The 24,127-nt window shown below is 40.4% G+C and overlaps 1 protein-coding gene across 1 annotated transcript; it reads right to left on the reverse strand.

Annotated features, from left to right (window-relative positions):
* Window positions 1-145: 145 nt before the first annotated feature.
* On the reverse strand, window positions 146-24,127 carry OLFM4 (olfactomedin 4). Its single transcript, XM_030271802.4, has 6 exons — window positions 23,991-24,127; window positions 21,704-21,781; window positions 17,994-18,146; window positions 11,864-12,076; window positions 10,823-10,976; window positions 146-2,347 (listed from the first exon to the last, which is right to left on the reverse strand). The coding sequence occupies exons 1-6, from the start codon at window positions 24,069-24,071 to the stop codon at window positions 1,554-1,556; spliced, it is 1,473 nt and encodes a 490-aa protein (XP_030127662.4). The 5' UTR covers window positions 24,072-24,127; the 3' UTR covers window positions 146-1,553.

Here is a 24,127-nt window from a genome sequence, read left to right on the forward strand (position 1 = left end):
TTTCATTGCTCCTACTTAAGCACACAGAGACCAAGTGAGTGCAGTAATCCTGTTTCAAATATTTGGCGCCCAGGATTCCCATTGCATCCCCGAAGTTACCTATTTGTCACAAATAGCTTTAAATGGCTCTATAGAAAAGCTGAGATTCTTTAAAACAGTTTTTTATTAAAACAAAAGCAATCATTTGCATGTTGATTTTGATTATCAGAGGACACAGACATGGTTGCATATGTAACAGAAGAAAATAAACCACATGAACTGCATTCTTTGTCATTTCAGAGCTCTAAATTTGTGGTTTAGCTTGCTCTCTGACATTATGAAAATAAGACCTTGTTACAGTGCACATATTCAGAAATTATCACACAATAACCATTAAAAAAAATGAAAACCATATCATATATTCAACTAGTTTGACCAGACTCATGTTTTCCACAAGACCTCTTACCTTGTTGTAAAACAGAATTACCCAGGGAACAAATAGGAGCCTAGATTAATGAGGCTCTCAGGAATCTAATTACAGAATGGCAAAAATTTTGAAAAGAGGCACGTCTGTTATTCTATGGCAATGCATTATATACACAGAGAGCCATTTGTGGCCAATAAAGTCAATGGGAGGATTTGCATGAACTTCAAAGAACATAAAGAAAAGGAAAACAGCGTTCTTTGCACTGCAATGGCAAGAAAATGAAGTATATAGCTAGGTTATAGTAAGACCATTTGTAGGGCCAGGTTTAGACACACAGAATTAATAAGGGAAGCAGAGCAGAAGGGAACATTGATGAAAACCATACTGCCAAGTTTTGCCTCCACAAGCACTCCAATAAGGCAGCCTAGTAGTTTGGCAGCTTGAGAGTGTTGAACTGCTTGGAGGCAGCTATAGCTGGGGGCCAGAGGCCAGTATCCCACTGCATCACTGCTATCAAGGGAAGTAAGCCCTGTTCCTTCCACAATGCCTTCCCTTCCTGTGGTAGCACTTATACAGCAAAGTGCATTTTTACCCTCCCTCCTGAAGTCTTGAGCCGGATACCACTGCTTCCAACTAACAAATGGACTGCTGTCTTCTGACCAAGTCTTCTTCCTAATCTATTTTAACCCTTGAATTAATTTCTCTGAGGCCTCATTTCACTCTGGTAATGATCAGTGGAAAATCATTCAGTTTTTGAGTACCTTGCTTGTGTTACTCTGAAAAATGCAAATCAGTGTGTAATTAGCTACTCAGCCACCAGATAGTCTGTGCCCAGCTATTTCTTCAAACAAAAAGCACTAAATCTATGCACTGAATCTACCCCCAGAAACAGGACAATTTCAAAGCATTGAGCACCAGTAAGCACCAAGAAAAACCTAAAAAAACCTCAGAGTGCCAACTACTGCCAGCAACATTAGTGGTCAGAGAGGGCAATCCCTTTAAAGAGTAAAAGTACCTATATGACACCCCCAAATACCGGTCATCAAATCAGATGAACTCTGAACTGGCAGTAGCATTGTCTAAAGGTCCATTGGATCTCTCATATTGACTGCTGCCAGTTTTATCATATGCATATATCCCTGAGGTACTAAGGCTGAAAAGTCACATCATATCTGACAAGGTAACCGTCACTGTAAACATAAAGTCTCTGATCTGTGGGGCTATAATCAATACTCTGGATTGTATCTAACTTTTTATCCATGATGATACTAACTCTATTTTCTTGGCCAGTTCTTGTGTCATACATGTAGAAGATCTCCTCTTTCTTAGTGTTCAACGGCCTTGTGGCATAAAGAACACCACATAACATGAAAGCATTGGAAACAGATGGCTTGTACTGTCTCGTCTGCCAAGTATTTAGCACATCAAGTGTGGTCTCATTGAGCTTGCTAATCACAATGTTGCCCACGTTATTTTCAGTTGAATATATTACCCATAACCCACTTTCATCCACAGCAAAATCTATGTCCTGCCACGCTACGCCTGCATAAGAGAAGCGGTTACCAATAGCAGCATCTGGAAGCTGCTTCCTCAAAACCTCCGTGTTTGTTTTTATGTTGTGCTTCACCATATATCTTGAACCATAAAGATGATAGTACAAGTAATTTTTATAAAGGGCAGCACCACTTCCTTCCCCATATGTTATTCTCCTTTCATACGTGTATTTAAACAGCAGCAATTCATCAAAGGAATTATAAATTCTGAAGTATTCCAAGTATCTCCCATCGGTGTTCAATGGTGCAACCCAATAGACTTCCTTGTCTGGGTTAGAGGGATCGTAATCTCTACCCCAGGAACCGTATTTGTAGGAAAATCCTCTCCAGTTCAGCTTGGTAACATAAGGCTGGCTAACATTCATCGGTCCATGGTGAACACAGGTACCTGTAAGTAAAGAGAAAAAAAACAAGACAAACAGGTTTTCCAAATGTCATTACTAGGGGAGAGGTTTTGCAGACTGTAGCCTCTAGACTGTGCTTAGTAGGAATAGCTTTGTGACCAAGCACACACATAAATGCACAGCTTCATGTGTAAAAGGCACATTTTGGGCCAAGGTCAGCAACTGGATGGCACCTAGTGTTCCAAGTTGACTCAAAAAAAAAAAAAGACTACACAATATTACACTTATTTTAAAGAGAAAATGGGGGATTAATTCACAGAAAGTAAGTGCTCACTGTGCTGTTCCATACAAGGCACAGATTTCTGTTTCCACCCATTTGAGGCAGGCCAGCCTGATGCATTAGGAAATCCCTTGGAAAATACAATTTCAGAAGCATTTGAGGTTATTTTCTACCTCAGTGGAACTGAAAGTATAGGAGTTGGGAGTAAAAAAGAATGAGGAGCATCTGATTTCTGTGTATTTCACTGTGAAGGGGAAAAAAGAAGCAGAGACAGCAGTAATTCCAGAGTCACATTTCAGATTAGCATTCTGCTGTCAGAATCACAGCCTTACAACTATGTGTCACAGCCACATGGTGCCTTCCACCTCAGGCTCTCAAAGAAATCTGCAGACAGTAACAACCACAGTTCAGGAAATGCACTGATACTACTCTGGCTTTTCACGTGGGGGGATGCTAAAGAATATATGATTTCAAGCTGAACCAGAACACCTCTGTTTTACACATATCAACTGTAAAACCATTTTCAACATCATGGAAAAAATAATTTAAATACAAGAAACACTTTTATTTTACTCATGCTGAATTAGTGACATTCCTGTTTCCTGATAAATTCTTAATATTGTAAGTCACTGGTAGGAAAAAAAACTCCACTCAAAAATGTCCCTGGGCTTCTGAAGAGTGTGAAGCTGCCACTGGCAAAAACCAGCATGCACTTTTCTAAGTGTTAACATTAGCTTTTTGTATTACTGCCACAAAAGTGTCCCAAATTTTTCTCTGTAAGGTTATCTTCACCTGAGGTAACAGAGACAGAGATATCAAGTGGCTGGCACCAGCTCACAAGCTTAGTGGTACTCCAGTGTTTCCCAGTTCACCAGGGTGACCTAGCCACAAGATAGCCTTGCTTATTAAAGATGGAGTATAATATGAATAGACCCAAGTCTCACACATCAATTAACGAATAAATAATGACCGCAAATTTTGGTGTTAATAATACCTCCCTCAAAATGGGAACTCTGCTCTGACAGCTATGATGAAAGTCAAAACTAACTTTTGAGGTTTTAATACTTTGACTGGGAATCATGTCACGATTTCTTGCAGCTTCTATGACAAGAATGGCTCATAAGCTCAATCATAAGAAAGGATGCCTGACATATAAATAACCTCTGTCTTAGCACAAAGAAGAAAGAGGAATAACAGAGAAAGATTTTTTCTTTTGCCCTCAAAGCTGACCATCCCTAAGCGTGGCCAGACAATACTTATGGAGATGAATTGGAAATTCCTGAAACCACAGACAGGAAAAGTCTAGGAGATATTTTGTTCTCAAAGGCTTTGCTGTCTATCTCACAGAAAGAAGTAAAATTAGAGGCAGGCCAATCTGAAGTATTCTACTTGGAAAAAGACAGGGAAACAACATAATTGGTGAAAAAAATGCACAGTTACAAAAGCAGAGAAATCTTTTTCTGATCTCCTTTGCCTAGGAGAAAGGTGCTCTACCTATGGGACTAGAAAACCTGTGTCCTGAATGTTAGTAGTGTCCAAGCACTGACATTTGTGCCAATGTGTAAAGTTGGTTTGGGCAGTGAAGAACTGCGTGTCTCCCCCTCTCTCAAAATGTACTATTTCTCTTTTTCTACTGCATAACACCTTCACTCCTCACGGTTTTGTACTGTCTTATGCTAGTAACTGTGACCTGGAGGACATGTGATTCACCCACAGCCTTCTCTCAACGTCTGTGAGGAAGGTGGGGAGCAGTTTTATATTAAATATAAATCACTATGATGAGATAAATCCCTGTGTCCCCCAGGCCATGTTGGCAACTTCCTTGGGGATAGTATTGTCCATGGGAGTAACTCTTCACCGAGTCTCCATCTGATGGCAGAGAAGGTGGCAGAAATTGTAAGCACTCCCAGTTCCTCCCCCAGACACTTTTGTGTCCTGGGTTTCTTGCAGCTGAAACATGGCATGACCCTGGTTGAATGCTGCTTTCCTTCGTGCCCCCAAGAATCCATTCGAATCAGCATTCCTGGCTTGGAGCAGATGAGCATTTAAGCATGCACTTAAGTGCTTTACAAAGGACGAGGCCCTGGAGCAGAAACCTCATTTCCAAATATAGCAGACAGGCAGGCACTGCTGTGTGGCTGGCCAGGCCGGATCTCTGGAAATAGCATGTAGCATGCCTAGTAACATGGCCTCAGCACTTGGCACAGCTACCAGCATTTGGAGGTGCTTACACCTCAGCTCATGCAAAGGAAGAAAGCTAAGGCAGCCAGTGCAAAATGGCTTGCAGCCTGCCAACTTCATAAATCAATTTGAACTGGTTTTTTCCCTCATATCTCTATTATGTATTGTTAACTCTGGCTTGAGGACTTCTTTAAAACTGGTGACATATTGAATATATTACTGTGCTTAAATCACAATAAACTTATCTCAGAATTAAATGGTTATTAAATGCTCTAAAATTCTTCATTTGTTTAAAAAATGTAGTACTGAAGCTTGCAGGTAGTAAAGCACTGCTAAGCTCATCTATATGCAACCTCAAATAATTTTTCATGTCATTAAGCAGAACACAATTCCAGATTTATTTTAATAATTTATACATTGTTTCATAAATAAAAAACAAACGTGTGTTCAGCAGAGACCTTTTTTTACAAAAGAAAAAATAAATTATTATTTCTTCCCTTAAAGAGATCTCTCTGCTGAACACTTGTTTGGTTTTTATTTATGAAACAATGAATTATTAAAATAAAGTTAGAAGTGTGTTCCTTTTTAATGACATCAAAAATTGTCTGAGGTTTCTATAGAGTATGTGCTTGATTTTTATTTCCTTTAAAATTCTCCCATAATTTTTTTTTTTTTTTTTTTTACAAAACTCCTCTGTGGTAGTCAGGGGTGATCTGTCTTTCACACAGGTTCAGAAGAATTCATTGTTGTTTATTTAATCTAAACTTGCCTCCCTGTCTAGATCTTGGGGGAAAAAAATCGCACAAAGGAAACAAAGTGTCATGTAATTTTGTAAATATTAGAAGGTACTTGAAATAAATCCATATGCATTATTCAAACTTTCAAGTTTTTAACTCCTTTCTCCATTGTTTTGGGCCACAGATAAATGATATCCTGGTATTTCTGCCTTCCTTTGTCTTGTGTTTATATAGCAAACAGACAAGGGAAGGACTAGCAAAGGTACATATACACATACTTGTCCCCACATAAAGAACCAGTATCTCAGCTCTATAGATTATATACTAATCCTCTGATTCATCAGAAAAAGAGCTGACACCTAGTTGTCAGGACTGAAGAGAGCCTGACTTGCTTGGCTAACAGGATGCGGAACTGAGCATGAGGCACATGCTGTTGGGTCTTCCTTTACCCACTTCACTCTGAAGCACTGGCAGAGCATATCAGCTTCTTACTCCAGCAATACAAGGAAACATTCCAGCATCGTCTTCCCACCAGGCAGCTGTATCTGATCACAGAAAAGAAGGGACCACCCTTGGCCTATGCAGACAAAGGTCACAAGACAAGGTGGGACCCACACTGGAAGGAACTCCCACAAGGGGCACCGATACCAGAAACAGGCTGGTGCTACATTTTCACACAGGCTCCCAAGCACCATAATATGCGCCCTCCCATCAGATCAACTACTTCATCCAGATGTGGGAGCTGTTTCCTAGCCTTATTAGGGCTTGAGATACGAAAGACTGAGCTCTAAAGGAAAGGTTAATCCTGGCTCCTAGTGTCTCAGTGACACAGGAAGGCCCGCAAAGATATTCCAGTCTTCCACCAGTATCATGGGGGACAGACGCAGGCTTGAAGCTCCGTAAAAGACGACCTGTGTTGGCAACATCTAACAGGGGATGGGGTGGAGGGAGGACTGTGTTTCAACTGACATGCCTTAAGGCAACTAAGCAGCGAAGGTCCTTCAAATCAGCTCCTTCCAATGCCAGTGAATAAATGCATGTGTCTCCAGGGGCAGTTCAGGAAGTCCTGGGGAGGACAACTGGCCAGTCCTTTTCAGGTGCCTCTAGGCATATCTCTCTTTGTGAATGGATGCGTTCAGTTCAAAACACAGCCCCAAATATTCAAAAAACACAGAGGGGTTAGGTTCATAGGAAGTAAAACATAAGCTAAGAGAGAAATCACTGCAAGACTCCAATAGGATTGCCTAAGTTTCAGCATTGGGCTACTCCAGGTATTCCTCCTGCTGAGACCTACTCACCAGTAGCTCAAAATCCTTAATTTCTCAGTATATAAAATCCAGGAAGAAAAGAAAAACACTGCTCATTTTTATCTTTCTTTCCATTTTGCCTTTGAATTTCACCTAACTCACTTCTCCCCAGTTCCTCTCTCAGATTATTTCAGTGAGATGCAACACAGCATCTGCTGCAGAGTCCTCCAAAGACCATCCTGGGGGTCTTTTCTGTCCATGCCTACCCAACGCAGCCACATGAGATCAGCCCAAAGGAAAACTAACAGATAAATATTTCTTCCCACTGGAGTGGTGAGGAGACAAATGCCATGAACCATTGCAGATAGGAGAGCCAGTGACAATGGGGATGAATACCTATATATCAGATATTCAGGCACACAGAACTCCAGTCAGGGTAAGGCAAATGGAAACTAGTGATTTCTTTCTGCTCTGTTATTTGAGAACCAGTCTGCTCACTCAAAGAACTACAGCAGCAAAAGCCTTGGGGGACAGAGTCAGAGGGGCTGCATACTACAGCAATGTGAAGCAAGAAGCTTTAATTAAACTTGCATTTAGACTCATGATCTTAGACAGCTTGGGGATTAGCCAATCTCTCTCTAGTTCACACTACCCAAAATATGCAGGAGAAGGATGAAGGGGGAAAGAAAAAGCAATCTGAAAACAGGACAAAGAGTCAGTTTAATACAAACATTATAAATATAATATGAACTAAAATCGGGGCAAGGCCAAGAGGTTTGGCAGGAATTCAAGACATTCAAGCTTGCAGAGAGAACATACTGAAATGGTATTCAAACACACAAATGGGTGCTAGAAAGCTCAGCTTAGATGTGAGCATTCATGCAGCACCCCCAAAATGACCAGCCAGGAGATGCAACTTTCTCACATACTTACTCCATCTTCCCAAGCAAAAATATCTTACTGCTTTTAAGTGTTTTCAGATACAGCCTGCAGGACGTGTAGCTGCTCTATAAAGTCCTCTGCACAGATGATAGCTGCTCCCCATGAGTCACACAAAGTCATAATATGCTAATCCTGTGTGGATTAGCAGGGATCTAGACCTACAAAACACCTGGGTTTTGTGTAGAGCTAGCATCTCCCAACACAAAGAAAACTTGCCAGCATACAAGTTTCTCTGCCAGTCCTTTGTGCCATCCTCGGAGACCACACTCGCTCTAAAGGAGGCCATGTGCTAATGTACTCACACACATCCTCCAACTCCTCCCAAGGTTCTAACTCTGGACACAAACTCACAGACAGCACCAGAGGTTGTCCTCAGCTGATTTCAGTGCTGGTAACTCTCTGGAAGTTGTTATATCAAGTCGTTTTTACCTCCTTCGTTCTTTTCCAATAGAATGCAGTGTTGCCTTATGCAAAGGTGCCTGAGCTGTCTGACCATTCAGGAATAAGGGAATGCTGAAGCAATATCATTTTGGGTCCAGATAAAGTCTACCCATCTCCCTACTGTACTGTGCGGGAAACAATGCTGAATAAGTTTGTTACAGTCAAAATTCCATGCAGTTCCATTTACCCACCCCAGAGCTACCATCCTGCTCTAGACCATGACTTGCCTATCCCAGCTTGGAGTTGCACTCCAAGTGGTTTCCCCTTTCCTACACAGTGAATGCTGCTATACTGTAAGAGGCCATCTGAAGACCCTCACTCATTTGCCTGCCGATTGCCACGAGAAGGAACTCCCTTCCCCCACTGCAGGTCCGGCTTGGAGAAGGCAACAGTGCAGGTGCAGCCACTGTACCGTTACGATCTGTTCCGAACGAGGCCTGGCAAGGACTTGGCAAGAAGTTGGCAAGGACTTGGCGAAGACCCAATGTGGACCCAGCACAGAGTGGCCTACTGCAATTCCTGCTTCACTCTCCACCTTTAAGCCAAATGAACTGTTGGGGTGACTCTGGTGGTCTCTCACTGAAGACCCCTCATCTGCCTCCTTACCACCATGACAGATGGAGATCAAGAACCCTCTCCCCAAGGACCGAGACCCCTGCCACAGGGAGTGGTGGGGGGGAGAATGACATGACCTGTTCTTCTCCAGTAACTTCAATGGACTTATTCATCATTGTGTTTGTTCAGCCTGGATGATTTTCAGTAGATACACCTGTTCCTGCCACAGCAATTTCAATAGACTCTCATTGCTCTGCATGTTCCCCCCTTTTCCTTCTGTGGACTATAACTGGACCCCTGGGTTAGGTAGGACTTTGGAGACTCTCCCCAACACAACAAGACGGATCCCCATCGTCCGGACCACTGAGGACCTCGCCTGTGTTGGTAGCTATTCCCATCCCCCCCTTCTCTCTCTCTCTCCTTTTTATTTCTTTTCTGACCCCACTATGGTATTTATTGTTTTTTGGCCCTTAATAAAGGTGCATCTGTTGTGATTAAACTGATAGTCCCCTGCTGTTTGTCTTTTGCACTTCGGGATCGGCTAACGAACCATCACGACACCCCGCTATAAGCGGATCGTGACATATACCCCATAGACACACCAACCACCCAGGTGATAAAAGCAGCCCTCTCTTCCATCACTCATGGAAGGACACAGTATTCTTGTTCAGTACTGTCTCACCAAAACAAAACCTTGCTGTAGGCTCAAAGAGAATGAGATTGTTTGAGGGTGGTGGTGTGTGGAAAGAAACATTCTTCTAAAAGATTGTGGAATTTTTTTCATTGAAATATTTTAAGTCCTTCCATAAGGAGCAGAGAAAGGCCTTGAGATTTTTTTACTGCAGGTTTTTGTTTCAGATTTCTCTCCTGTCTTACTCCCAGACAAAGTGTTACTCATGCATTCTGTCAGAGAAACACAGCAACTGCTTGCATTGCCATGAAGTCCTAAGGACTTCTCACTCTAAGGGAAACTTGTATTTCTGCCTCTCACCTTTCAAATTAATTATCTGACCTCAAGGCAATGAGAGCTAAATGCTGGTAGATGTAAATTTGTGCTCCTTGAAAGCAGGACATGGCTCCTCCTTTACTATAGGCTCCTCTAGCTGATTGTTAACCAGCTTATGTGAAAAAGCAAGAATCTTCCCCTGGGTATTGTATACAACATAGCACTTTCGCTCTTACAATACTCTGGCTAAAGGAAACCCCTGTGTATAAAACACCCAGGGACCAACATGGTTTTAGAAATCCTCCTTTCTGTTAGCAACTGGGATTCTTGACTTGGCTTATCTCATCTAGTGTTTCCTAAATGTTTTGCTCCAGTATGTCATATCTGACTCTCAAAATCTCTCAGATTATGATTCACTCACAATGTGATCTTTTCAAACTGAACACAATGTCCAAACAAAAGTTCTTTCAGTTATAAACTAATTACCACACACCCTATAACTCAACACCATTATATGAACTGCACTCTGAGAGCCATTGATCCAGGCCCCAGAATATAACCTTTCCTAGCTAAGAAAACTATAAAATCTTAGTTTCATTGAATTCAGTAATACAGCTTTCTCTTTATCTTCCCAAGACCAGAATTTTCCCCCAACTCCCTTGACCACCTGTTTTAGAAGCATCTTTTGATTGTCAAGCAAAGGTAATCTCCATGCAAATCTGCCTTCTGGAGCTTACATATCTACAGCTTTAGTACATCAACAGTTGCTCATACATTTTCCAAGCAGCCTTAGAGCAGTATTGCCATGAACACAGGGCACTTTCACAGGAACTACTGAAAATCAAAGCTAGTTAGTAAAATTACATCATTTCCCACAGGTAATTGTTCTGGAAAAAAAAAAAAAAAGAGAAAAAGGATAGAGAAGAGATTCACTTTTCAAACTATAGGTAAGAGGAAGACTGCAACTTCTTCTAGTTGAAAACAGTTACTGTATTTGTAAGAATTTGATTCCTGCCTTCATTTTCCTTTTGTATCACTGATGAAACATTAGGAGCTGTCAGCTCAATTTTTCAAGAGCTAAGGAGTATCATTACAATTGTATTTAATATTAACAAAGGGAAGTCTCCACATTTACAGTTCTAACTATGTATTATCTTATCTCTTACGTGTTACCCAACAGAAATGCTTACCTGGTGGGAAATAAGGGGGTGATGTAGTTTTGGTTGCATTCTCCTCACACTCTTTCAATCGTTGCTGTAGAGAGGTAATTTGTCGACGAATTGCAAGGACATTGTTTTTGTCCAGTGACTCTAGTTCATTTACCAGTATAGTCAGATTGGTGATCTAGAGGGGAAAAAAAAGACAGCAAGTTTAATATCAACATTATTCTACAGTTATCTGCAGGCAGGGCTGACAGAGGACGCTACAGAAAAAGGTTCTAAGAAATAGGCCTTATCCTCATAGCCTCAGCTTGACATTTCCAGCAGAGTACATAACCACAAGGATATGCTTTAGGACTAAGTTGTGTAACAGTATGCAAAAATAGTGTTATTTTACTTGTATAGCGCAAAACTATCCAGTGAGTCTTAGGCAAGTATCTGTTGGACATAAATACTTATTCCAGCCTTACAAAAGTATCTGCAAAGATAAATAGTTTCTTTAATCACCTGCTTGATGATATAGAGGACAATGGAGCAAATGAGATTTCACTTTCCATCTTAAGTAATTATTCTCTCTAGGTGCATGATTAACTACAATTTTGAAAATGTGATTTATAGTCTGCCAGGAAGGTGATAGTCTCTCCCACTTCTTGATTTCTTATTGATTGAACCACTGCCTTAGCAACCAGAAGCTAATTTTTTAATTATCTAAATTAAAGCACGGAGGCTTTCAAGCACAGGGGTCTGTAAATTAATATTTATTATAATAATTTAATCAGCTTGTGTGTTTACCACTATGCAAAACTTTTAACTTTCAGGCAGATGTTTGGCAAAACCAGAGTGGACACCATTTGTTTTGGGGTTTCTTTACTTTTCTGTGCTCTATATCAAGGAATAAAATGTTAATACATTTAAGGTCAAGCTGTCTTTTAATTTATGCTGATGAAATGCTAAAATAATTCTGCTAGCTGCAGTAGAGAAAGACTGAATTTTCTCAAGTTAAATGCTAAAGAAAGAATGGACTATCTGTGTACTTGAGCCCTCTGTGGCAAATTAAGACCTTGGCAATACCTCCAAATATATTTGCTCAACGATGACATTGCTTCCAACAAGGCTGGGTTTCAGCTGAGTGACCAGTCTCTCTAGGTCACTAATTTCCACTTTCAGTAACTGGAAGTCCAGTTCTGTGTAAGAGACGCTGCCCATCTCCACTTGCTGCACTCTGATGGTTAGATTGACGATTTGCTGCTGATACAGTTCAATTATTTTTGAGTACTCCTTAACCTGAAAGAAAAAAAAAAAAAAAAGAGATACATATTCAAGGCCAGGTTAGGAAATAAGACAAGGCTGACATCCTTATTGTATTTCTGAGAAAAAAATATATATCAAATATATTTGTTTCTGAGTACCCTATGCATATCTTCCACATACTTGCCATATATATTCTTCACATAAACTGCATAAATGTAATTCTCATCACATTCATTAAAAAATATAAAAATTTAACCCTCATTTTTTGTCAGCAGTTCCACAAAATCCCCTCAGAAATGCCTGGGAATAACTGAAGGCAGAATTTTACTCACAGTCTTCCATTTTTTTAATTTATTGCCAATATTGTCTCTGTGAGCTAATTTTATCCTCAATATGCCAAGAACTTACATGGGTGAAAATTTTACTAGGAAATCTGCAGTGTATTATCTCTCAAAAGCAACCAGAGAAGGCTGCAAAATGCAATAAAGGATCTCCAAATTTTTCAACTTCATTTCCTCTTAACTCTGAATCCAAATAGAACTTTACCCTGTGTACATTTGAATTGTGTTAAACATTGGCAGAACCGATTTGATACTTGTCTTTGTTCAGGGAGAAAATATTTAAACACAGTGTTAAAAATCAAATCTGGTTTAAATTAAAGTGTTAAATATATGGCAGGCGTTAGCTGGAGTAATTTATACAGCGGCCTTTTCAGTCTTCAAAGCATTAAATAGTTGTCCAGATAAATATATTTTCACACATATATCTGCCGAGAGAAAGGTCACAGCACAAGCATTGTGAAGCAGAATGTTAAGAATATTATATGGATTTGGGACTTTCCTTAGAAATGCTAGTTCCTTGAAATATAACGCTTTGGTAAAGGGACACAATTTCGCTCCCATATGCTTCATATATCATTATATCACAAAAGATAAGTAGGAATAAATAGTTTGTTGCTCTAGTAACTTCATATTTATACCCTCAGATGGTATTTGAGCCTCTATCCACAGCACTGTAATTTCCATTACTGTTATTTCTTCAGATGAGACAGCCTACATCATCTCAAGCATTCTTGCATTATCTTAACATTAAAAGAAAGTCAATACTTTTTTCCCATTGTCTGAAATCCTGCCATTATGTAAAGACCATGGACTCCCTGTTTTTCTGCTCTGGCAGCACTCTTTGAGATAGGGAACCAGAAAAAGACCCCACATTTATCGAATTTCAATCTTGATTGAATCCTTGTGTACCAAAGAGGAGGTATGGGAGCCCATGGCATGGAAATTTATAAGTTATGTAGTGATGTAGATTAAGGAAGAGAAGCATAAGAGTCAATACTCCATTCAGAAGTACAATCATCAATAATGGCACAATACACTATAAATCTTAAGCCACTCCAAAACCCCTGCATAGTATACACCAAAACCAGGATGTTCAGTTCCATGTATTTAAATATGAGTTTGAAACACATCTACTGTTCTAAATGTGTGCAGACTTGAAGCTGCTCAAAACTGTCAAATTTCCACAAGCTGTAGCAGAAGTACCCTGACTCACAGCACTGGATGCTCTAGATCTCCCTGATCAAGCCAGGATAACTCCAAGTTATTGAATTAAGAATCAATAGTTATACAATCAATAATTTTAAAAAATAACAGCCTAAAAGACCTAGACCTAGTTCCTTGTAACTGGCTAGCAACAGTGACAGCTGGGACCCTTTGCCCTAGGTGCTACCATCATCTGGTAGGTAATACAGGAAGAACCAATCCTTTTGGAAAAGTCAGAGGTACTTAGACCTCACACTTTCAGTGATCACCAAAATCAGTTCAGCGTTGAAAGAGAACCTCTGAAAAATCATCTGGAAAAATTACTCAAAGGCAAATGTTTAAACTGCACATCTAGAGTTTGTTCAAGAACAACAAAAAAATTATTACAGCCCAAGAAGTATGAAGCAAGTCCATTTTTGAGCAAAATTGCTCTGCTGGGCAAAGTTACATCTGTCACAGAGGTATCTGGAAATCTGTCTAGGTATTAATAACATTTCTCACAGTAATACTGGAAATAATTAATGAACTTTCTCATGGTAATACTGGTAATAATAATGCAATACAGACCAAATCTACAAACCACTGAAATAAACAGGCTGCTGGAATTAATGATGGTTACTCATTAGTGAGCAACCTGTGAATTTGAAGTTTTCTCCGGGGTTTTCAAAGTCTGGACAAAATGCTGAGGGCTGGAACATAGTTATTTCAGCCCTGACTGCAGAATGCAGACCTGAAGTTCTCCTCCCATATTAGAGGATTTTCACTCAGTCAACCATCTAGGTCATTTAAGGACACATCAACACCATCCAGCAGAGTATAGCTGAGCCTGAACTAGCACCATCACTCTGCAGTGCTCTGCACAGCCACACCAGCATCACAGAGAACTTAAGCTAATAGCTCCCCTGGTGAATTATTGGACAAATAAAATTTTCTCAGCAGTGCTGCACTACCAGGTCTATACTGCTTTTGCAGATAAATCCAACACATATGTTAAACACTGCAATGCTCAGTGCCGAGATTCCCACCTGCTCAGATCTGGTTTAGGAGTTTCTTTGGGTTAGAAATATCAGTGGAAAAAAGAACACTATATTGCTCTGTTGATTGGCAGATAGATTTAAGCAGCTTGTAATCCCTGCTCTTCTACTGCATCTACCTGCTAGGGACTGTCTGTAGTCTCTTGACAGGCTGGCACCGAAATTCTGTGCATATCCTATTTTTAGGGATACAGATCAATAACTAGTACCAATTGCTGCTGCATTTGTCATAAAAGCCTAAAGTAGGGTATGATGAGTGCATAGGGTCTGGATTAGCCCTTTATGGGAAGAAAATGGAACAATATGAGGCACTTGTAAGGGGAAAATTCCTCAGTTTCAGTTTTTTTCCTCATTCCAAGCATCGCCACTTTCATTTAATGAAAAGGGCAGGAAAAATCTGCAATGCTCATTTAGTGTGTCATTTACCTGCAACTGGTATTTATCAAAACAGGTTTTGCAGCATGCAAGCAGACATTTCTCCAGCACACATTTGGAGAGTACAGAAGGGGGAATAAGGTGCAAGATGAAGATGTAAAAGAAAAAATGTGGGAGGAATGAGAGAAGATAAGAAATTACAAACCCAGCAACTTTCAAAAATCACTCAGCACAGGACACTGGCTTCAAGCAGGTTGACCTCTACAGATCCATAAGGAAAAAGGTTGGCAATCTGCCTTCTGAGATGGAGAAGAGTTCCGTTGCAGGTTAACCTGCTTTAAAAAGCTAGGGGTTTTTTGCTCCTGTTTTCTGTTAAGTGAGAGTGTTGTGACCATCTGGAGCCATGTTCTGAAAGGCACTTTCTCTGCGTTCTCTCCTTGTGACTGTGTGCTGATCCACCCCTGTCATAGAATTGTCCTCTCCCCCTTCCTATTGAGAGGAACAGCCAATTCCCACTTTGCTTTAAAAGGTTAATTTTCTTCTGTAATCATAATTATGCTGGCAAAGGTTGATGTGACAGAGGAAAAATTAGTCTGGTATTTTCAGCCTACGGTTTGTACTCACTTGGCACATGAGAGCATCTCTTTATCTGCAAGCTTCCTTGCCTGCTGATTCTATAAAAGGACCCCCTTGCTTTTTGAATTAGCCAACAATCAGGCAAAAGGTTAATGATTCAATCAGGTTGTTTATCTGGGAGTTTTAGCACATGGAAAGCATCCTTAAGAGGGTCCAATCCTGCAGCTCTAATCCGGGAAAAGTTCCCATGAGCTTCAGAGGGTGTTTTAGAAGAGCAACAAAAGCATGGATTCTCAGAGCCAAAAAAGGAAGCACTCAGTAGAAAGTCCCACTTCTGTGGTGAGACTAGGTTATGTCTGAATTCCCTAGGATTTTGCTCAGTATCATTTCTAATAATAATCAGTATTGAAAGCTTGGGTTTCCTCCATTTCATTATTTCCTGGTCTCTATGAGTATTATCATGACTGAATCAAGATACAGAATTGCATAAGAAGCATTTTTTTCTACAATTTGAAAGATAAAGAATTTTTGAGCATGGAGATTTATGCATGACAGAATCTCAGAATACTTAAGTTCAGATATCAATAAGGTTATGCTCAAAAACACTCTTCTTTCTCCTAAAAAATAGAACATTATAACTGAGAAATCTTACATCAATTTACACCAAAATTCAATCTGTTAATTTCAGTTTCTGACCTAAAGAGTCTCTTCGCCCATATCACACCAAAGTATGTCACACTTCAACCGGATGCATTGTAACACTGCTTGGCTGATTGGTCTCGACAGGATGAAATTCAGTGAAGCCTGAGTTAGGTCAGGAATTTTCACTGTCTGCAGCGAGAATTGCAAGTTGAGGGCAATGTCTACACTGTGGTACACTGCTGGGCACAGAAGGGTGACAACAGTCACAACAGCTGACACCAGCTGGCAACCTAGACATTAAAGTCTAGGGTGGGGACTCAGCTTGCCCTGAATTTAGAGGCAAGTTTCAGGTACAAATCTGGACACCTAATTTTAGGTATTTATATCAGTAACCTGTGTTTTTATATGAGCAAGATGTCTGAACTCATTGAAAGTCTGAGGTTTTCCTCACAGAGAGGTCAAGCAGCACTTGAGATGCTCCCATATCCATCTGACTCTAGTCTAAAGGGAACATTTACCATTCTGAGAAAAATACCAGTAAGAGATAGGTTACACCAGCACAAGAGACTGGGAAAGGTGGTACATAACCACCTCAAAGAATCATGCCAATATTTGGCTAGGAATCACACCCCTCCATCCCATCCCCAGCACAGCTATTTTCAAATGCTGACACTGGCCACAGTGGGAACAGTATGGGGACCTAATTAGCCTTGAGCTGCACTTCCATGCTCCAAGGGATCAGGTAACTCCTGCACTTGGAGGTGGCAGGACTTATGTCAATTTGTCCTTCATATGCCTACTGACAGCTGAATGTGTTTCACTGTTAGCTCCAGCTCTTTCAAAACTAACTATTTGAACTGAAACAACTTACCACAGGATCCTATGCCTGTTGTTGTGGGTTTTATGCACAACTTCTTATCTGTTCTTGATTATACTGGAGGAGGGTTATGAATATTTATGACTAGAATTTATAATTTAATGCTTTGCCTTTTCTGCTGATTAATTCAAGGACACTTTGTTTCTTAAGATGCTTGGCTTCCAAAGAAAGCACTTTCTGCTGGACACCCAATCTGAATCCTGAATATTTATCCATCATAAAAAGTCAAAGGCAGACTCCTGCCTTCACAGGCAGCTTCACCCAGTGCACTTCAGCATGTGTAGGTTTGCCCAAATTCCTCAAAAAATGGATCTCAATTAATTCAACAATCAACCAAAGCAGTGTTTGTCTTCAACAGAAATGCATAATTCAACAATCTCACTGCCACAGCTTCAGATGTTGAAAAGAATGATTTTTTTATTATTTATTTATTTTTCCCTGTGAGAGTAGAAGCAGTGAAGGGGCAATTATTCACCTACTTCTTCACTCTGGACTGTTGTGACCTTTCTCCTCTTTCCCTTCACTGCCTTCTGACAATCTGGCTGGCTTGATACAAATAATAACACATGACAGAGCAGGAGGCTTGGCTTCCTATAGCATCGTGTAGCAATCACAAACTAATAAAACTGAGCCAAAAGAGGAAAAGCATAACCATTCTTCCAAAACATACCATATGTCTATAGTTGAAAAGGCTTAGAAAAGAGACCTGAAAATATTCAAATGTATGACATGTTACAATGTCAAAGATTAGAAATTTAGTCACCTTTCTCCTTGGTTCTTACAGAGCTCTCTTTCCCACTCAAAAGCACACCACAGAAAAATGCTGACTGCTGTACTTTTTTGTAGCAGCCACTCTTCAGAAAAGATACAACGGTTATTTTTAAGACAAAAGAACACCTTACTTTAGAAAGCTCTGCCTCAAACTTCTCCGAGAGCGTTGTGGCTATAATTTCCAGTTGCTCAGCCTTCTGCACTGGAAAGGTGGTATCTGGCAGGTACACAGAGCACTGACAAGTTCCCTCATCATTCACAGAGCCAGACACGTTGGCAAAGAGCTGCAAAAACAAATTGGTAACAAAAAAAGTGTTAACATTAATCTCTAGAATCAGTAGCTAATAATGTTTGGCAATAACATGAGTTGTGTGAATCATGAGATCAACAATTTCTTTAACTAGTCATCTTTCACCTTTTTCTTCCGAGGAACTCAAAATCTAGCATCTTTTATTACTCATTCTTACAAATCTCTCTAAAAATAGTTAAATATTGCTTTAAAAATTTTACCATTGGCAAAAATAGAGACATATAATAGTCCTTATATTCCCAATCTTGTGGACAATGTTCCTAAGATAATGAAATAACTTTTACAACAGATAGAAAAGCAGGCAACAGCAGGAAAATAATAACGTAGTAAGTTAGGTCTTACAGCTACTATTCTGTTCATATAAATTGAACAAATAATTTAGCCATTTACATCCAAAGAGAGGAAAGCACTAAAATAGATTGGAAAAAAAATCTTCCATTTGAAGATTTGCAGCCAGCCACAGCAAACAGATATGTTCGTTTAATTATACACCCCTGAAAGGTGATGAATTAAATATGCAGGTTTGGCCTAGGGTTCTTATTTTGCTACAAAATATTGCTCATAACACCCACACATCACAGTCTGCCCATCCATCTTTGTGGATAGCTGGCAAAGCTCTTGCTCATGAACTGCCTTGTCCCAGCTGCCTGCATGCTCACAGCATCATCACCAAGCAATGCGCATGAGGGACAGAAAGGTCAGGGCTGGCACCCACTGATCTTGCCATAATTTACAGCCAAGGCACACTGCAGTCTATAAACACCAGGTTGATTACTGAGTGTGTTCAGAACAGTTATTTTTGTTTGTACACAAAATGTTACCAATTCATAAACCTATCCCAAATTTATTAATAAAGATTTTTGATGTTACTGTAAAATATTCTGGCACACACTTCAATGTAGCTGCATATTTTAAAGCTACAGACTTGTTCTTTAAAAGCACTTCTTTCTATAATCTCTTCTGCCTTGCAGAAATCCCAGTGTTATTCATGTGTTTTCTCCTTTTCTTTCCCTCTTAAAAATAAAAAGGCAAACAACAAAACTGTCCCAAGAGCTGACATTTCAGCACTTTTTCTGGCTTTTTCACAGTGCTTTCAACTAATGTCCCCACTGAAAAACCAGCCCAGAACACACAGCAATGACCAGACCAAAGTTTTCTTCATCGTGAGCCCAAAAAGAGAAGAGCAGCAAGCAATAACGATCCCAGCTCACACTTCTGGCAACCTCTTTACTGCAGACACAACAAACAGCATACATCTCATTTTGAAAGAAAGCATGGGAAGTCATTTTATCTGTGTTATTCAAGCACCACAGGTCTTAAAACTCCACTCAGATTGCTGAAGACATTTCACATGAAAGGAAGTAGAGAAGTATCTCATGGCATTCCAGAATGCCCCAGCACATAACTTGCATTTATTGCTCTGCTAGGCAGGTAACAAAAGCACTTCTGAAAATCCCACTGAGAACACATTTTATCTAAGTTTCCACATATTTTTGAAGAGATGGTTATCAATATGTAAATTACTATGAAAAATTAGTTCCTAAATCACTTAGGTATTTCTACACCTCTGACCGCGTCCTCAGTGCATTGGCATGGTAGGCAAGTTGCTCAGCAATGAAAAAGGAACAGATGGGAAAGACCAAAAGAAATAAATGCGGCTTAGTGAGTTTATGGGAGCTTCTTTGAGACTGCTGCATACTAGCATGCTAATTTTTGTGTGGAAGGTATTGTGTTCTGTTCCTTCTGTGTGTAACACAAATATGAGTACATGTCTACAAGAGAGTATGCTATACGTTGTATAGCAATAGTGTGTGCTATTCTTTCATATGCACTACACATCCTGCTATAAACCACAATCTCGACTGTGTTATTCCAATCAGTTTTCTTAACTTACTCTGCCTATTGCATGTGCTAAAAAAAAACATTCATAAATGTATTCAGATATCTCCAAAAAAAACTTGAACTTGTGCTTTTAACCTCCCTGTGAAAAACAATCATTATATTTTAACATTTGAGCTAAGAGGGAGCTTTGAGTTGAAGGCAGAGCTTCACTGCAGTAAGTGCCACTTATATTGAAGCCAGCAGTTTCCCCAAAAGAGTGGAAACAGCCTGGGCAGATAGAACTGCTTCCCATTCTTCCACTGACATTACAAACATTGGGATCATGATGTTGACAAGACCAAGAAGCATTGTTCAGTTAAAAGCCCCTTGGGTCAATATGTTCTTCAATCAAAATATAATACCAGCCAAATGACAACCATGTAACAAAAATGTCTTTCATCATCCTGTAGAAAAATACATGAGATGGACTGCTACTTTTGATGGAGTTGTACAGTTTTTAAAGTTTAATAATTTATACAGAATGCTTAAAAGAGAGCAAACTAACTGTCCTAGCCTACAGCAAGGACTTGACAGCAACACTTCACTCTGAAAAATTGTTACATGTACATATTTGAAGCTATGAGATATGTTCCTTCTCTACATCCCTTCAAATTAAGAAAGGGAGTAGAGAGCAAGCAGTTACTCCATTTTCTGAAAATCAGGAAATTTGTCACTGTAGTCTAGTGACATTCACAGCTCTAAATCAGTTATTTGCTCATCCTAAGGCAAAGAATGGGATCCACAGAAAGCACATAGCAGGGCCACAGTAGGAACAGAAGCCACTTCAGCTGGGCAAGGAAATGGATAATGTTTGGGTCCTGCAAATCAGGCTCTGAAAGAGAACCCTGATTTTCTAAATGCTCTACTGGAGCCAGAGACTCAGCTCTGTCTCAGAAGAGGTCCCTCCACACATCCCATATGCCACACTGGGCTTGCCAGGATGAAAGATCTGATGTGAACCCCCACCTGTGCTTTGGATTAACTCTGTTTTTTACAGCAATTTGCAGGACCATGCAGAGCAATTGTGACCAACAGAATCTGCTCCAAAGTGAACATGTTATTAAAGAGTCATGGATAGAAAGAGGGAAAGAAAATGAACTCTGAAATCTGCAGACCACGAATTTAAACACTGTAACAGAAGGAACATAAATAAGATTCAGGTCCCTCTATCACCAAATGGCTGATAACATTTTAACTGGGTAGAACAGGGAGAATCAAGACTTTCCACTCCCAGCAACCACAAGCAGGCACTCCTCAGAAGAGACTTTCAAGGCCCTGCTCTAGCTTATGAGATAAGACTTCCTCAGGGAGACTGTAATTACCAAACTGTTTGCTACATTGTCATTAAATCCCCAGGGCCTCATCTGTTTCATGTCTGTGGTCCAGTTCAGTAGTTACAAGGTTAATGCCAAAGGTTTGGCTCTGACTTAAGGCATTGAATGACATGGTAACAGTAGCGATGATTTTAGAGATTCACTACTTCCTAAAGTACTGGATACACAACACGTAAATGCTTCTTCCAGGCAGCACAACTGGCTTACCTGTGTCAGAGTTCAATCACTAAGTAACTCTGCAGCATTTAAAGAAAAGGACACAACTTCTTAAACTTTGTCTTTTCTGGACTATACTGAAGAATAGTAATGGTTATACCTTTGGGGAAGTGAGCGATTTGCCATTCGTATTCCTAGGCTGAGTCAGATATGGAAGCATCGTACTGAGATGAGCAGTCTGAAAAGAAAAGGAAAGATTTTTTTAGTGTGATTTTCTGCATATAGCACCATCCCTTCCCCAAAAAATAGTGCCCATCCTGCAGCTTGAAAGCACTTTGATTTTATTATGGGAACTATCCTGAGCAACTATAAAATTTCTCATCTGCTACTGAGGCGACAGTTTCCCAGGGCACAGTGTCACTTCACAGACACCTCTTTTTGAAAAAAGGCTCTGTGTGACCAGAGCAAGGCAGGGGATGCTCAGCCTATGCAGGAGGTGAGAGCTGAGGATGTGACAGGCAGCCGTGGCAGATTGCATGGTAGTCTAAAAGGACAGTGCCATGTCCTGCTGCCCTAAATCCAGAGAATACTGTCCTCCCAGCAGTAACGTCCCCTTACCACCCAGCTCATGCCCCAGCTTCTAAGCAGAGGACTCACTGCCCCTTTCACACCAAGCTGTCAGGCTGTGAGCTAGGAAGCATGTCCCACTCCACTACTAGCACCATGGAGGTGACAGCATCCCACCATGGAGAGGAAGCACCAGGAGAAGACACCACACTGCCAAGGATACAGCCAGATTCACCTTGGGAGCCTTTTATGCAATAAGAACATGTACATTCCCTTTAACTTCCATCCGTGGCTAATGCCTGCCTTCCTGCCGCAGCAGAGACAGCAGCTGCCATGCTGACACCATACTGGGGGTTACCACAGCCCCACACAGTGTGAAGGGGACGGTGCATTCCCATGGCACAGCACACTGTCACCCCGTAATGGGACCTCACCAAAACCTGTGTCAAACTGGGAACTGGAGAGAGACATGCTCAGTGTCAAATGGTGTAACAGATGGAGCATCAAATGGGCTTCCCCTGCAACAGGACACTCACTGCTGGGTCTTTCTTCATTTCCCAAATCCCAGCTGGAACCCTGCACCTGGACCCAGGGGATGGTGGGGATACCCAAATGGCTGGCAAAGGGCAGGTCTATTAAGTGGTACAGTATAAACAAGCTTTGTGGGACAATTTGTCAAACAAACCCTCTTGAACAGGTACTTGTATGCTCGTACAGTTACACTGAGCATGATGGGCAGCTGGTAGCAATTAACAGTGTTAGGGCAGAGAGCATCTCAGATTCTGCAAATTACACAAACTGAGGACTATCTTAAATCTAAGCAGACTAAGGAAGACTTTCTCCCCTGTTAAGCTTTCTATCCTCAGCTTAACATATTTACACCTCCATCTTGAATTTTGCAGCTTTTCATTCCTTGAGCAGATAAAAGCACCTTCCCAGGAGGTGCTAATTTTACTGCCTCCATCCACAACACTCACAAACTTTAAAAAAATGTAACTAGGGGCACACAGGAATTTTCTGGTTGGTGAATAAACCAGATAAATTAGAATTATGGGTAGCCAAAATGTTGTTCTCTCTGTTTTAAATAATAAATACCCAAAAAGGCAGTCATTTTTGGTCAAAGAAAACCAAAATGCTTTGCCTCATTTGAAAAAGTACTTAAGATTTTCACAAACTCTTTTCCTGAAAATTGAAACCCCAATTTAAAAAAAAAAAAAAAAAAAAAAAAAAAGGATAGTACAAAATCAAAACTATCTCTCACTAATATTAGTGAAATCTTTTGCTTTAAAAAAGCATTTTTCAAAGTTTTCTCTTTCCCACCTGAATTTGATGTAGCTTTTGGTTGGGGGTTATTGTGGGGGTTTTTCTGATTGATTTTATTCTGCTTTGAATTTCTCTCTTGCACAGCTAGATACAGTTTTTGAGGGAAGAGGGCGAGCACCCAACAATAACCAACCAATATAGCTTTCATGTGCCCAGCCACAGAGTATGACAGCAATCATGCAACTGGGAAAGCTCCCACCTCCCAATTCCTCCCACATCAAAGATGTAGATCTGTTCCTGCTATAAGCCCTTGCTAATTAATTAGAAGCTACACAGAGCATTTAATATCCACTCAGATCCTCACTGGGAGTTGCACTCATCTAACCAAAGGCAGAATTTGATTCTGACTTTAAACCTGTGCCTCACTTTTACATTTATTACCCAGTCCCTATACATTAGCTGGGGGGAGGATGGGGGAATACTTTAAACTTTCTCGATGCAGGGACCTCAACATTTGTCTAACAATTTTCCAGTAACCTTAAAAGAATTTCATCAATCTAAACTACATAAGATGACAAGAAGGCACCAAAGCTCAGGTTATGGGACTCCTGTCTTACCGCTCCTGTTGATGCCGTCGCCTCAGCCAGAGCACTCATGCCCTGCATGAGAAAAAGCACAGCCACCAGTGTGTGCTTCATCTTCTCAGCCTGCAGATGTGACAACAAAGGGAGAAAGGGTGTCTTTTATAGTACAG

Source organism: Taeniopygia guttata, chromosome 1, assembly GCF_048771995.1.
Source record: "Taeniopygia guttata chromosome 1, bTaeGut7.mat, whole genome shotgun sequence".
NCBI classification, from domain to species: domain Eukaryota; kingdom Metazoa; phylum Chordata; class Aves; order Passeriformes; family Estrildidae; genus Taeniopygia; species Taeniopygia guttata.

What these genes read in the sequence shown, in the direction of transcription:
- OLFM4 (XM_030271802.4), bottom strand. Translation starts at nt 24,071, where the DNA reads ATGAAGCACACACTGGTGGCTGTGCTTTTTCTCATGCAGGGCATGAGT. An exon ending in CGACGGCATCAACAGGAGCG is followed by an intron (nt 21,782 to 23,990) that starts GTAAGACAGGAG and finishes TTTTCTTTTCAG; the next exon opens with ACTGCTCATCTCAGTACGAT. An exon ending in TTGAGGCAGAGCTTTCTAAA is followed by an intron (nt 12,077 to 17,993) that starts GTAAGGTGTTCT and finishes TTTTTCTTTCAG; the next exon opens with GTTAAGGAGTACTCAAAAAT.